Here is a 16,870-nt window from a genome sequence, read left to right as displayed (position 1 = left end):
ATCCAAACTTTAGATTAGGTACCCTATTCTACACTTCCATGGCACATTTTTAAAGCCCCGATTTAACAGTTAAAACTGGGATTATAATTACTGGTTTACTTATCTATCCTATTAGCCCAAGTTTTTTTTTTAGGGTATGAAAAAGTATTATTCCCCACTCTTTCTATAATTTCTAAAATTTCTCCTGCACCCAGTAAGGCTCCAGTAAGTGTTAATTCAATGAATGAATGCATGGAAGATAATGTGGTCAGGAATATGGTAACACTACATTTAGTATTAGAAGTTTAGTATATGACTGAAGTTAGGATTTAGTCTGTACTAAGAGGACAAGAACTTTATCTATGGCTGGGTTTAAGGATCAGTTTGTGGTCTGGTACAGGTCACTCTCTAGTCATGATTAGGAGCTCAGACTATAGCCAAGTTCAACTTCAGATCTAGAGAGGGTTAGAAGCTCAATCTGTACTCAGTGCTAATGACAGTATAAGGCTCCATGTGTGGCAAGTGTTGAGCATGTCTTTGATTAAACAAAAGACCTAAGGTGGTGGAAGATGGCAGAAGAGTAAGATGCGGAGATCACATTCCTCCCCACAGATATATCAGAAAAACATCTACACGTGGAACTGCTCCTATAGAACACCCACTAAATGCTATCAAAAGACTTCAGACCTCCCAAAAGGCAAGAAACTCCCCACGTACCTGGGTAGGACAAAAGAAAAAAGAAAAAACAGAGACAAAAGAATAGGGATGGTACCTGCACCAGTGGGAGGGAGCTGTGAAGGAGGAAAGGTTTCCACACACTAGGAAGCCCCATCGTGGCCAGAGACTGTGGGTGGCGGAGGGGGGAAGCTTCAGATACATGCAGGAGAGCACAGCAACAGCGGTGCAGAGGGCAAAGTGGAGAGATTCCTGCACAGAGGATTGGTGCCAACCAGCACCAGCCCGAGAGGCTTGTCTGCTCACCCGCCAGGGCAGGTGGGGGCTGGGAGCTGAGGCTCGGGCTTTGGTCGGATCGCAGGGAGAGGATGAGGGTTGGTGGTGTGAACATAGCCTGAAGAGGTTAGTGCACCACAGCTAGCCAGGAGGGAGTCCAGGAAAATGTCTGGACCTGCCAAAGAGGCAAGAGACTTTTTCTTCCCTCTTTGTTTCCTGGTGCATGAGGAGAGGGGATTAAGAGCACTGCTTAAAGGAGCTCCAGAGACGGGCGCAATCCGCGGCTAACAGTGCGGACCACAGAGACGGAGATGAGATGCTAAGGCTGCTGCTGTCACCATCAAGAAGCCTGTGAGCGAGCACAGGTCACTATCCACACCACTCCTCCCGGGAGCCTGTGTAGCACGCTACTGCCAGGGTCCCGTGATCCAGGGACAACTTCCCCAGGAGAACACACAGCACGCCTCAGGCTGTTGCAACATCATGCCAGCCTCTGCGGCCACAGGTTTGCCCCGCATCTGTACCCCTCCTTTCCACCGACCTCAGTGAGCCAGAGCCCACAAATCAGTTGCTCCTTTAACCCCTTCCTGTCTGAGGGAAGAACAGACGCCCTCAGGTGACCTACATGGAGAGGCAGGGCCAAATCCAAAGCTGAAACCCGAGAGCTGTACGAAAAAAGAAGAGAAAGGGAAATTTATCCCAGCAGCCTCAGGAGCAGCGGATTAAATCTCCACAATCAACTTGATGTACCCTGCAACTGTGGAAAACCTGATTAGACAACGAATCATCCCAAATTGAGGAGATGGACTTTGAGAGCAAGATATATTATTTTTTCCCTTTTTCCACTTTTTGTAAGGGTGTACATGTATGCTTCTCTGTGAGATTTTGTCTGCAAAACTTTGCTTTCACCATTTGTCTGAGGGTTCTGTCCATCCATTTTATTTATTCATTTTTTATTTTTTTTAAAAAATTTCTTAATAATTACTTTTTATTTTAATAACTTTATTTTATTCTATTTTATCCTTTCTTTCTTTCTTTCTTTCTTTCTTTCTTTCTTTCTTTCTTTCTTTCTTTCTTTCTTCTTTCTTTCTATTTTTTCTCCCTTTTCTTCTGAGCCATGTGGATGAAAGGATCTTGGTGCTCCAGCCAGGAGTCAGTGCTGTGCCTCTGAGGTGGGAGAGCCAACTTTAGGACACTGATCCACAAGAGACCTCCCAGTTCCACATGATATCAAATGGTGAAAATCTCCCAGAGATCTCCATCTCAAGACCAAGACGCAGCTTCACTCAACGACCAGCAAGCTACAGTGCTGGACACCCTATGCAAAACAACTAGAAAGAAAGGAACACAACCCCACCCATAGCAGAGAGGCTGCCTAAAATCATAATAAGGCCACAGATACCACAAAATACACCACCAGACGTGGACCTGCCCACCAGAAAGACAAGATCTTACCTCAGCCAAGAGAACACAGGCACTAGTCCCCTCCAACAGAAAGTCTACACAACACATTGAACAAACCTTAGCCACTGGGGACAGACACCAAAAACAATGGGAACTACGAACCTGCAGAATGAAAACAGGAGACCCCAAACACAGTGGGATAAGCAAAATGAGAGGACAGAAAAATACACAGCAGATGAAGGAGTAAGGTAAAAACCCACCAGACGTAACAAATGAAGAGGAAATAGGCAGTCTACCTGAAAAAGAATTCAGAATAATGATAGTAAAGGTGATCCAAAATCTTGCAAACAGAAGTGAGAAAATGCAAGAAACATTTAACAAGGACCTAGAAGAACTAAAGAGGAAACAAGCAATGATGAACAACACAATAAATGAAATTAAAAATACTCTAGAAGGGATCAATAGCAGAATAAATGAGGCAAAAGAACAGATAAGTAACCTGGAAGATAAAATAGTAGAAATAGTTACTGCAGAGGAGAATAAATGAAAAAGACTGTAAAGAACTGAGGACAGACTCAGAGACCACTAGGACAACATTAAACACACCAACATTCAAATTATAGGGTTGCCAGAAAAAGAAGAGAAAAAGAAAGGGACTGAGAAAATATTTGAAGAGATTATAGTTGAAAACTTCCCTAATATGGGAAAGGAAATAATCAAGTCCAGAAAGCACAGAGAGACCCATACAGGATAAATCCAAGGAGAAACACGCCAAGACACATACTAAGCAAATTAACAAAAATTAAATACAAAGAAAACATATTAAAAGCAGCAAAGCAAAAACAACAAATAACACACAAGGGAATCCCCATAAGGGTAACAGCTGATCTTTCAGCAGAAACTCTGCAAGCCAGAAGGGAGTGGCAGAACATACTTAAGTGATGAAGGAGAAAAACCTACAACCAAGAATACTCTACCCAGCAATGATCTCATTCAGATTTGATGGAGAAATTAAAACACTTACAGACAAACAAAAGCTGAGAGAGTTCAGCACCAACAAATCAGCTTTACACAAACGCTAAAGGAACTTCTCTAAGCAAGAAACACAAGAGAAGGGAAAGGCCTACAATTACAAACACAAAACAATTATAAAATGGGAATAGGAACATATATATCAATTATTACCTTAAAGGTAAATGGATTAAATACTCACACCAAAAGACAGAGACTGGGTGAAAGGATACAAAAACAAGACCCACATATATGCTGTCTACAAGAGACCGACTTCAGACTTAGGGACACATAGAGACAGAAAGTGAGGGGATGGAAAATGATATTCCATGCAAATGGAAATCAAAAGAAAGCTGGAATAGCAATTCTCATATCAGACAAAATAGACTTTAAAAAAAGACTATTAAAAGAGATAAAGAAGGACACTACATAATGATTACGGGATCGATCCAAGGAGAAGATATAACAATTGTAAATATTAATGCACCCAACATAGGAGCACCTCAATACATAAGGCAAATACTAACAGCCATAAAAGACATTAGCATAATTCTTTTCTCCTAGAGAAAAGAAAATAAAAACAAATATAAACAAATGAGACCTAATGCAACTTAAAACTTTTACACAGCAAAGGAAACCATAAAGAAGACCAAAAGACAACCCTCAGAATGGGATAAATATTTGCAAATGCAGTCCCTGACAAAGGATTCATCTCCAAAATGTACAAGCCGCTCATGCAGCTCAATATCAAAAATACAAACAACCCAATCCACAAATGGGCAAAAGACCTAAATAGACATTTCTTCAAAGAAGATATACAGATTGCCAACAAACACATGAAAGAATCCTCACCATCTTTAATCATTAGAGAAATGCAAATCAAAACTACAATGAGATATCATCTCACACTGGTCAGAATGGCCATCAACAAAAAATCTAGAAACAATTAATTCTGGAGAGGGTGTGGAGAAATGGGAACACTCTTGCACTGCTGGTGGGAATGTGAATTGGTTCAGCCACTATGGAGAACAGTATGGAAGTTCCTTAAAAAACTACAAATAGAACTACCATATGACCCAGCAATCCCACTACTGGGCATATACCCTGAGAAAACCATAATTCTAAAAGAGTCATGTACCAAAATGTTCATTGCAGCTCTATTTACAATAGCCCAGAGATGGAAACAACCTAAGTGTCCATCATCAGATGAATGGATAAAGAAGATGTGGCACATATATACAATGGAATATTAGTCAGCCATGAAAAGAAACGAAATTGAGCTATTTGTAATGAGGTGGATAGACCTCGAGTCTGTCATACAGAGTGAAGTAACTCAGAAAGAGAAGACAAATACTGTATGCTAACATATATATATATATATATGGAATTTAAGAAAAAATATGTCATGAAGAACCTATGGGTAAGACAGGAATAAAGACACAGACCTACTAGAGAATGGACTTGAGGATATAGGGAGGGGGAAGTGTAAGCTGTGACAAAGCGAGAGAGAGGCATGGACATATATACACTACCAAACGTAAGGTATATAGCTAGTGGGAAGCAGCCGCATAGCACAGGGAGATCAGGTCGGCGCTTTGTCACCGCATGGAGGGGTGGGATAGGGAGGGTGGGAGGGAGGGAGACGCAAGAGGGAAGAGGTATGGGAACATATGTATATGTATAACTGATTCACTTTATTATAAGGCAGAAACTAACACACCATTGTAAAGCAATTATACTCCAATAAAGATGTTAAAAAAAAGAATAAAAAAAAATAAAATTTACATACCTTAAAAAACAATGTTTTGTGTATATATATATATATATACACACATATATATGTGGGGTATATATATAGTGTAATATTATTCAGCCTTAAAAAGGAAGGAAACCCTGTCACAAAATACAACATGGATGAACCATGAGAACATTATGCCAAGTGAAGTTATCTAGTCAGAAAAGGTCAAGTACTGTATGATTTTACTTACATGAGCTACCTAGGTCAAATCCATAAAGACAAGAAAGTAGAATGTTGGTTGCCATGAGCTGGGGAAGGAGGAATGGCAAGTTACTATTTAATGGGTATAGAGTTTCAGTTTTGCAAGATGAAAACAGTTCTATGGCTGGATGACAGTGATGGCTGCACAACAATGTGAATGTACTTAATGCCACTGAACTGTACACTTAAAATGGTTATGATAGCAAATTTTATGTTTGTTTTGCCACAAATATTTTAAATGGAAAAAGCAGGCAGAAAATCAGTGTTATAGTGACACAATGTGAAAAAGATTCATCCCACTGCTGCTGGCTTGAAGCTGGGGGAATCGGGTGTGAGCCAAGGAATGTGGGTGACCTCTAGAAGCTGGAAAGGACAAGGAAATGGATTCTCCCCTAGATTCTCTAGAAAAAACACAGGCCCTGCCAAAACCTTGATTCTAGTCCAGGAAGACCCATGTCAGACCTCTGACCTACAGAACCAGAAGATAATAAATTTGTATTATTTTAAGGCACACACACACACACACAAGACCTTAGGTGAACAGTCTGTTCTGAGATTGAAAAAATGAATGTTTCATAGGGACAGATTCAGACTGGGGCTTAGTTCTGGTTAATATTCCTGTTTCTGTTCGCTAAGGACATATATATATATATATATATATATATATATATATATATATATAGTTTTTAAAGGAACAAGCCAGAGAGCTGAAACAGAGATGCTTCACGTGTTCCTTCACTAAGTGTTCCCACTCACCAGGCTCAGCAGCCAGTGGCCAGCCGGTGCTAGATTCTAGCACTCCATGGGCATGCACAGAGTAGGGCCGGCTGGCATTGTTCTTGAATACCACAGTTAGAATATCACCAACCTCTCCTCTGATAAGTGGACCTAGTATACACAAAAGAAGAAAAAGTCTCATTAGTAGAATAGTGGAACAGGGACATTAAAGACATTAAAAAAGGGATATACATAGGAGCTCCCTAGATTTAGGAGTTTGCCCGGAGAAAGGGTCCCAAAACTGAAAGTCATGACTGACTCCATTTTTAAATTCAGAAGTCCTTGAGTTGATACTGCTACCCACAGGATAAAGGTACTTCAACAAGATTATGCCTCCAATTATCCCTACTTTTCCCACTCCAACTCTGTATAACAGCCCAAGTTTCTAGATATTCAGGGCTCTGTGGAATCATTGTTGGTAAGGAGTAAGAGTTTGACACAGAGTACAGAATTGCTGGGTTCCCTTCAAGGACCAGTGGGTCCCTTCTGTGTGAAGATAAGAATGATGAAACTCATTGGCTCCTATGAAAGTGAAAAAACTACAGCAATAATTGCAAGGGTGTAAGTGTCATACTAGTTCCCTGTACCATTTTTCCTACTCTTCGATGTTCCTAAGTTCCCTTGCTTTTAGCATTGAAAAAAAAAATCATCACCCTTACAGATCCCTAGATATAGAGGCCTGGAAATACCTGGTTTAGGTTGCAGCAGAATTCATGAATTACCCCCATATGATTGCTTATTTTCATGGATGATTTATAAAATATGACCATAGTTCCACTATAAGGAAAACTGATAATGGCGAATGGAGAGGCCTTCCTGATATGACATGACCTCCCTAAGAGCATAACAGGTTTCTAGACACTAGGAGGGAAGTGGAATTCCCTTACCTAAGATTCCCAAGTGTTCCTCTGATCCAGTCCTTGGCCGTCGGACCCTGAATGTACCATCAGTGTATTCCCTGAATACAGCTTTCTTGTATCTGGAACCCAGGAGTCCATCTTTGTTGCTCAGGAAGATGTGACCATAACTAGAGGAATCCAAAGAGTGGCATCAGCACCTTGCCCTTAACCCCTCATTTTCAAGTATGGGAAATCTATGTCAGACCCAACCTCATGTCACAGGTATAAGAAGGTGAGGCCTATTCATTCTAATATCAGATTACACACTTTGGATGCATATCTGCAGTTAAAGATGGCATATTTCAATATTTATTTATATTTCCTTGTTTGCCATCATCCAGTTATGAATTTATAGTAAAATTAATCTGGTAAGAATCAGAGCCCTGAACTCTAGCTCAAGCCTTAATGATGTATTAGATGGAATTAGTCTGACAAAGAACAAGGTACAGGTGGTAGGAGAATGGAGAATACTAACTGCTTCTGTTGTTGGTGGATAAGGGGTAGGGAGAGGTAGGAAGAAAATGAAATCTTACAGATTTCTCATTATGGGATGTTTTCCTGTTTACAGAGAACTTTACTATTCATTTTATCATTTGATCGTCCCAATAGGCTGATGAGGTATGTATGTCCTAGAGGTGGAATCCAGTGATCTAGAGGTGACAGGGCTTATCTTCATTGATACTATCAGCCAGAAAGGGAGCCAGGGCTTGGATTAAAGGCTGCTCAAGTTCTTTCAACTATACCACATCACTTTAAAGATGAGTAAGCCAGAGTCCAGAAAAGGGACTTAATTTTTTCTAGCTTGCAGTACAAGTTAGCAAGAAGGCTTCAACCTTCAAAAACCAACAGAAAGATTGGCAAAGGGTAGTGAGAACACCAAAAATAAACTATAGTTGAAATTGCTAAACTGTACCATAATTTCCATTCTCCACTCCTTCCTTTTTAGTAATAGAATCACCTAGGTTTTAGCTGAGCACATGGCTGCCTAACCAGAGATTACACTTCCTGGACTTTCTTGCAGCTAGGTATGGCCATATGAATAAGTTCAGGATAATGGGGTTTCAGAGAAAGTAATGTATTACAACTTCAGGTCATTGCCTCACAGACAATGTTGCTTGCCATGGATTTAGTGTCCATTTCTTGATAGCTGGGAGTGACTACAACTGGAAGAGATGTCTTAGTTCCAGAGATGAAAGCAAGTGTTATGGGTAACTAGTTAACCTATTGGTCCCGAACTGCTCATATTTGTACTTAAGCAAGAAATAAAATTCTAACATATTTAAGCCACTCTATTTTGGCCTTTTTCTTCTATACAGCTTAGCCTCTATCTTAATGACATTTTGTCAAGGGACATCTGAGCTTGGGGACATTCAGTCCCTTGAGTAAATTCCCTATAAAGTTTAAGTCCCAATATCAGTGCTTCTGGCTAACCAGAGGAAAGGATGCCAAGACTGAGAGCATGAGGATGTGGGCAAGGTTTTACTTCAGCTCTACAGTATAACAACATAGAAAAAGCACTGAGTACCAGCTTACCTGTGTTCTAGTCCTTCCTCTAGATTTGTTGGTATCTTATTAGTTGACTTCAGATAAGTGCCTCCACAGCTCAGAATTTCAGTATCCTCCTCCATTTCAGTAAAATGGTCCAGAGTCTTTGAAAGTGTGATCACTTCTTTTCTGAAGCCTTACCTGTCCTTCTCAGACTGGTTGTGCCATTCTAGTTCCCAGCTCCTGTCAGGGCAATAGTCCCACTCCATCTCTTCTGCCATGATGTAGTAGATCCTTGCAGCTTGGTAATGTTGACGAGAGTTGGCTTGGTGGCCAGGACACTGGGAGACATTATAGATTGCCCTCATTCCTGCTTCTCTATGGCTGCCTGCCTGGCAGTAAATTTCAAATGTCCCTGAGGTAGGAACAGAGAGAAAAACCTGAATCAAAACACCCCTGTATAGTGTCTGAGGGAGTTCCTACTTCTCTCTAGGCATATTGCAGAGAGTGGGTAGTTTTAGATAAGGTTTTTCCATGCATTAGATAAAAGATTATTACAAGTTTATTGAGAGCAATGAGCACAGAGTTTAAGAGCTCTGGTGCCAAAGCTACATTGTCTGGGTTTAAAACTAAACCTGCCACTAGGATGACCAGCTCCTCCCTGTTTACCAAGGGCTTCTCTAGTTTTAGCACTGAAAGTCCCATGCCCCTGGAAACTCCTCAGTTCTGAGCAAACCGGGATGGTCAGTCACCCTATTTGACACTTATTTTCTATATAACCTTCAGGAAAATTTTAAGCCTCTGTATGTTTCAGTTTCCTCATGGTAAAGTGGGGAGCATTTTACTTAATAGGATTTTTTTAGAATTAAACACAATAATATGTAGATATTGCTTGGCACATTATAGAGTAAATGTTCAATAAGTGAAACTATAAGTAAGTAAATAAAGCTGTAATTATTATTTAAAGGAAGAAATTGACCAATTTTCTCCCTTCCTACCAAGTCTCAAAGAAATAAATGTGGGCTTATATATATATATGAATTTCTTGATCACAAGAATTCTTACATCAGAGAGCTTTGGAATGGCTTCCCCTAGGTTTTTTACAATGAAATATTTGGATATCAGTCTTAAATGTCTGAATTGTAGAGCTGCCTGGATCTAATCTCAAGATCCAGATTTCTATGTCAAGGACACATAGGCTCATAGACTATTGATCAGGAGAAACTAACTTTTTTACATTTTCCCCAGTATTACTTCCTTTACTGCTGACTGCCTATACCACCACTACAAATTCCTCCTAGCTTTTAAAGGCCTCTATGAGCTAGCTGAAAACTATTGATGCAATCCCACTTACCACTCTGTCCCAAACTCATCAGTGCTTTAACTAAATCTGTCCCTGATTGCCCCTCTCACATATCTCATTCTTATCTTGGAATTTTCACTCATGTTATTTTTACTTTTCTGGAATAGACCTGCCCATCCCCTTCCCCATAAATATCTATAAGTGTTCACTCATTCTCCAAGACCCAATTCATGCTTCTTCTCTTCCAGAAAGTCCTCGCTGACTACTCTGGCCCACATTGGACTTTATGTTCTTGACCTCTCTACTCTTAAAACACTTTACATATAAATCACATGGTTAAGGACTAAGTGCTCCTCTCTTTAAAAAACAGTCCTTTCCACTAGTTTATAGACTTCTTGAAAAAATCTAATATTTTCTTTCCATATCTACTTTCTGACTTTTCAATTTCCCTTATACCCCAAATCTATTCCATCAATAAATCCTATCATCTCTTCCCTCACAGTCATCCTTCTGTTTCCACTCTCACTTCCTTAGTCAAAGCCACTATCGTCTCTCACCTGGAAAACTTCAATGGTCTCACAACTGTCTTCTCTGTTTCTCCCTCCCACCTCAAACATTCTCCAAACAAGAAACAGGGTCCTCTTTAACAAATATGATCCAGAGCACATTGCTGCCTTGTTTAAATGCTCCATTCATACTCAGAATACAATTCAAGTTCCTGACTGTGGTCTATAAGGCCCTATATAATATGACTCTTGCCAACCTCTATGATTTCATATGATGTCAGGCTTCTCCTTGCTCACTACACTCCAACCATACTGGCCTTCTTTCTGACCCTTGAACAAACCACGTTTATTCCCACCTTGAGACATTTACACTTGCTTGTCCCTCTGCTCGGAATATTCTGCTCAGAGATCTTCATATAGCTCCTTCCTCCCCATTACTTAGATCTTAAATGTCACAATCTCAGAGTGGTCTTCCCTAAATAACTTCTCTAAAGCTCCAATCAGTTCATCACACCATTGTATTTTATTTCCTTCACGACATATATCATGATCTGAAATTATCTTATTATTTTATGTGTGTGTGTTTGTTGTAGATCTCCCCTGGGAGTAAGTATCATGTCTATCTTTTCACCTCTCTATCCTAGTCTTAGCACATGGAATGTGTGCAATAAATATGTGTTGAGTGAATGAATTTCTGTGCAAATGAATGACTGCATACACTGTCCAAACATCATAGCTTAGGGGTTGGTATGGAGAAGAAAGTCTGATGATCACTGGAGGGAATGGGAAAAGATAGAAGCCTTTTTGGGAGAATCATATGACCTAGGACTATCACATCATCTCATATGGACATTGTTGTCCAAGGTGATTCTTTTTTTAAAAAAAATTTATTTATTAATTTGGCTTCACCAGGTCTTAGTTGTAGCACATGGGATCTTTAGTTGCACCATGTGGGTTCTAGTTCCCTGACCAGGGATTGAACCCGGGCCCCCTGCATTGAGAGTGTTGAGTCTTAGTCACTGGACCGTGAGGGAAGTCCCCAAGTTGCTTCTTTTTCAACGCTTTTCTGCCTTTGGCATATGAGTCTCCTCCTACCTCTGTGACCAATTTTTTTCTGTCTCCTTAACCTGGTTTGTCTTCTCCCTTCTACCACTTAAATGTTGATTTTTGCTTTAAGTTTTATTTCCTATAACTTTACATGCTAAAGGACTTCAACTATGAAAATACTCAAATCTCTCTCTCTAGCCTGGACTTTTCCTCCAATGTTTATATTTCTACCCACAGCTATCTGCTGTAAAGTCCACACCACTTGGACTTCACAAGAAATGTGAAGTAATAATGTGAAGTAATAAATGTTCTCTTTGCTGCTGAGAAATCTAACATGAAGTTGGTGGAAAATAGCACATTACAAGCTCTAGCCTCTTTTTCTGCCACTTTCCCTGGATATCAGAGCTCTAGTGTCAGTGGTTCTTTCGGAAAAGCTGAGGTGTATTATTCGGGACATTTTTAAGTGCAAAATCATCATTTCTATTAAAGGTAATTAATATTTGAAATTAAAATATTATTAGAATTTAAAGCAAAGCAAAAACAGGATTAAAAATGTCACCGATAAACCCACAACACTCACACTCCTAGCATTTTGCTGCATTTTTTTCTGGGAATTTATTCTTCTGTTTTGTTAAACATAATTGTAAGCATCCAGCAAACAACATGTTGAATCTCCATGGTAATGCTTTAAGTCATCTGCAAAGCTGCTTAATTGCATATTTATATTTACCAATCTTCATTGCTACCCCTTTTTCTAGAATTCCAAAGCCAGATTCTGGTTCTGGCTTTTCCATTAACTTGGAAATTTTGTCCTGTCTTTGGGGAACTACTTACAATGGCCTCTCTCAGTCTTAATCAGAGACTAAACTCTCAAGGTAGAATGAAGGAGACTTCAGATTAAAGAGATTACCTAGGAGTAAGAATCAACAGGGGTTGATGAAGAAGGGGCAAGAGGAAAAAAATTTAGAGCTGACGTTCCTAACATGAGAAAATCATTTTCCCCCCTCCAGATCTCTGTCTCTTCCACCCATTAGCAAAATAAGTGAAAGATGATCTCGAAGGGGCTGTACCAGTTCAAACATTCTATGACTCGAGGATTGTTCAGAAAGAGGAGAGTTTGAAAGGACTGGAAAATGCAAAGGTAAAAAGAGCCTGGGCTTTTTCTAATAAGAAAACTCAGAAATCTTGACCAAGATTAACCTTTTAAGCCTTTACTGTTATAAACCCATTCACTGCCTCTCTTCCCATGTTTTTAAGCCATCTACAGTCACTCTCCTTGGGCCTTAGTGTGGCACAAAAATAATTTCACTCATCCAGAGTAAGAATGAGCCCCACAGAGGCATATAAACCTGGCTGGGTAGCCTGGCTAATTTCATAGGAAGGATATTAAACCTAGGATTTGACTTTGGGACCAAGGCTAGAGAGATGGGTCTTTCTTTCTCAGAAGTTCCCCACCCTAGCACTCACTACAAGCACTTAATTCTATTGTCCCTTTCAGCCCCATTAATGGTTATTTCTAATTTGCTAACAACAACTCTTCTTGACCAAGAAAGTATCCTAGGTAGATGGGGAGAAATGAGGACCCAAGTGATGTTTTTTGTCAAGTTTTTGTCAAACCCAGTGCCAGGCTAAAATTGTTAATTTGTCAAGGAAACTTCCTTTGTTTAAGGATTTTTTTCTCAAATATGAATGGAATTTACAGAACTAAAATAAAACTTTCGTGGGAACTGCATTTAACTGACAGATTTTTCTTACCAACACTATTGCCACCTACTGCCTGGACAAAAGAATATACCTCAGTCACTGCAAAGAGAAATTAACTATATTTCTGTTTTTAGTATAGATCAATGAGACAGGATAGAAACCCCAGAGATAAACCCATGCACATATGGTCACCTTATCTTTGATAAAGGAGGCAAGAATATACAATGGAGAAAAGAGAGCCTCTTCAATAAGTGGTGCTGGGAAAACTGGACAGCCACATGTAAAAGAATGAAATTAGAACACTTCTTAACACCATACACAAAAATAAACTCAAAATGGGTTAAAGACCTAAATGTAAGACTAGACACTATAAAACTCTTAGAAGAAAACAGGCAGAACACTCTATGACATAAATCACAGCAAGATCCTTTTTGACCAACCTCCTAGAGAAATGGAAATAAAAACAAAACAAAATTAAAAAAATGGGACCTAATAAACTTAAAAGCTTTTTCACAGCAAAGGAAACCATAAACAAGATGAAAAGACAACCCTCAGAATGGAAGAAAATATTTGCAAATGAAGCAACTGACAAGGGTTAATCTCCAAAATATACAAGCAGCTTATGCAGCTCAATAGCAAAAGAACAACAACCCAATCCAAAAATGGGCAGAAGACCTAAATATACATTTCTCCAAAGATATATAGATTGCCAAGAAACACATGAAAAGATGTTCAACATCACTAATTATTAGAGAAATGCAAATCAAAACTACAATGAGGTATCACCTCACACTGGTCAGATGGCCATCATCAAAAAATCTAGAAACAATAAATGCTGGAGAGGGTATGGAGTAAAGGGAACACTCTTGAACTGTTGGTGGGAATGTAAATTGATACTACCACTATGGATAACAGTATGGAGGTTTCTTAAAAAACTAAAAATAGAACTACCATACGACCCAGCAATCCCACTACTGGGTATATACCGTGTGAAAACCGTAATTCAAAAATAATCGTGTACCACAATGTTCACTGCAGCACTATTTACAATAGCCAGGACATGGAAGCAAACTAAGTGTCCATCGACAGATGAATGGATAAAGAGGATGTGGCACATATATACAATGGAATATTACTCAGCCATAAAACGAAACGAAATTGGGTTATTTGTAGTGAGGTGCATGGACCTAGATTTTGTCATACAGAGTGAAGTAAGTCATAAAGAGAAAAAAATTACCACATGCTAACGCATATATATGGAATCTAAAAAGAAAAAAAAAGGTTCTGATTATCCTAGGGACAGGACAGGAATAAAGACACAGACGTTGAGAATCGACTTGAGGACACGGGGAGGGGGGAAGGTTAAGCTGGGACAAAGTGAGAGAGTAGCATTGACATATCTACACTACCGAGTGTAAAACAGATAGCTAGTGGGAAGCAGCTGCATAGTACAGGGAGATCAGCTCAGTGTTTTGTGACCACGTAGAGGCGTGGGAGAGAGTCTCAAGAGGGAGGGATTTTGGGGATATGTGTACACATATAGCTGACTCACTTTGTTACACAGAAGAAACTAACAGAATATTGTAACCCAATTAAACTCCAATAAAGATGCTAAAAACATAATCAAAATATACAAAAAAAGAGAAATAACTGCTACGTTATGAAATATCAGACACAGATGGAATCTGGAGAAACATTCTAGTCAAATTTCATCATGAAAGAAGGATAGGGAGAGGGAAAGGGAGGAGGAGAGGGAAGGAAGGAGGGACAGAGGAAGAAAGAGAAGAAAGGAAGAGAGGGAGAGAGGGGGAAGAATGAACAAAAAATAAAAAGAAGGAAGAAATCTAGCCACAGAGAGGGGAAGTAATTAGACAAAAATTGGACAGCAAGTTAATGAAAGAGCCTGGACTAGAAGTTCCTGTGTTCTGATTCCTAGGCTGCAAATGTTACAGCACACTTCGCCCCCTACTCCCACCAGAAGTTTGCAAAACTCCTCACAGAATATCAGAGTTGGAAGCACTTATAGGTACATCTCATGGACCTCTTTTCCAGTGCAAGAGTTAAATCTATAGAATCTCTACATGGCCAAGGGTCTATGCAACCAAGTCTACCCTCTGCCTATACAAGAATTGCCCTGATACTGGGCAGCATCCCTACTTCTCTCCTGTTGTTTCAGAAAAGAGCTTCCTCAGCTCTTTATTCTGCCTGCAACTGAGAAGAGAATCCAAATAACCAAAACATGGAGTACACATTGAGGAAGGAGAAGACACAACTGTTTTGAAAAGTTCACAAGTACCCTCAACATGACTTTCCTTTTCTCTTCACCAGCCCCCCACCTCACCCAGTCCAATGCCCAATAAAGTTTCTCAGCCTAGGGCCAGCTGCTAAAGCACTTACCAGGGTTGTCAGGCTGCATGATGGCCATAACAAAAGTGTGAGGAAAGAGCATGGTTGCACTCTTTCTCATGCCCTGAAGCTGCACAGTGTTGCCCTGGAACGTGACCCCATGCACATCAGTCTCTGTGCCCAGGCCAACCAGGTGCCAGGCCACTGTGTCACCCTTGCACATGTCCAGCCTGGGCAAGTTAGAGAACAGAAACCCGTTAATGGCTGGAAAACAAAAACACAAGACAGGATGGGGAGGTGAGACCAGACTACTTGGGCACCAGCCAGCAGCATGGCATCAGCTCTGTACTAAGTTTTCCCACAACTTGAAATTTCTGAGTCATTCTCAACTCCTCTGCCTTCTTCCCTAAGCCACTTTAGTTCTACTTATGAAGATCTGCCTCTTGGGACGAGGGCCCTATTGTCCTTTCTGGCTTTACCTGCTGCCCCTCCTCCACCATACTTCACATCCTGGCAAAACTGAACTACTCTCCACTCCCACAACTCTTTCACACACTTACACACACACACACACACACACACACGTATTAATCTTTCCTATTCCCACTTTCTTGAAACTCTTCTCCCTTGGATTCTATAGCACCAAATGTCCCTGGTTCTCTTATAACTTTTCTGAATGTTCCTCCTCCATCTTATACTCATTCTCCATGCCTCTGTAAAGTGTTGGAGTTCCCCAAGGTTCCTTCCTCAACTTTCAATCTGTTTCCTCCTTTTCATCTTCACTCCCACTGCCTTATTTCTGGCTCTCAACATCTCTGGTCTGAACTCCCACACGAAAGCCTCCTCCCTGGTACTCCTACCTATATCCTATCCTCTCACTCTCTTTCACACACACATACACACCTTTATCCTGTGAGCTCTATTTGCCTCTGTATTCCCAGGACCTTAAACATGGTAGGCACGTAGAAAATACTTGTTGATTTTTCACAGGCTGTTCCCTTTGCCTGGAATAAACTTTCCCTCTGGTTTCTCTCTACAGCAAATTACTACATATCCATCATGCACTAGCTCAAATATCATCTACCCTGTAAAGCAGTTTTTGCACTCTTTCTGGCTTCCTTGAAACTTTTCTCCCCACAAAATTCTGAAATGTCACTTACCACAGAGTCCAGTGATTTAAGTACAAATTTATCTCCCACACTAGATTGACCTAGCATGAAGCACATCATTTTTTCCAAGCACCTCGCATGTTACCTAGTACTTATCAGTTGTCAAATAAATTCATACTGGAATAAACTTGGTTTGTAGACTGTATTACTTTTTCCAACTGATGTAACTGACTGGTAATGAGAAGCAAGAGATAGAGCCAAAAGACAACACACTCGTTCTTGACCCTCTCCCACCCTGCATACTCCGCTCAAAAATACAGGGAGACCTGCTTGAAGCTGATCCCTTTTCA

General features: G+C 40.1%; 1 protein-coding gene across 5 annotated transcripts in view; it reads right to left on the bottom strand.

The window, feature by feature from the left end:
• The window catches only part of HEPH (hephaestin), a 91,404-nt gene that overhangs the window by 33,143 nt on the left and 41,391 nt on the right, over positions 1 to 16,870 (bottom strand). For 3 of the 5 annotated variants that reach the window (XM_033412488.2, XM_049704580.1, XM_049704581.1), the window contains exons 12-15: positions 15,463 to 15,675; positions 8,707 to 8,920; positions 7,009 to 7,148; positions 6,101 to 6,232 (exon numbers count right to left, since the gene is read on the bottom strand). In XM_033412488.2, coding sequence (XP_033268379.1) covers positions 6,101 to 6,232; positions 7,009 to 7,148; positions 8,707 to 8,920; positions 15,463 to 15,675 — 699 coding nt within the window. The remainder of the gene's footprint in view (positions 1 to 6,100; positions 6,233 to 7,008; positions 7,149 to 8,706; positions 8,921 to 15,462; positions 15,676 to 16,870) is intronic. The other 2 variants (XM_049704582.1, XM_049704583.1) reach the window with 1 other exon arrangement.

Source organism: Orcinus orca, chromosome X (assembly GCF_937001465.1).
Source record: "Orcinus orca chromosome X, mOrcOrc1.1, whole genome shotgun sequence".
Lineage (NCBI taxonomy): Eukaryota > Metazoa > Chordata > Mammalia > Artiodactyla > Delphinidae > Orcinus > Orcinus orca.
This window is presented reverse-complemented; position numbering and strand designations above follow the sequence as displayed.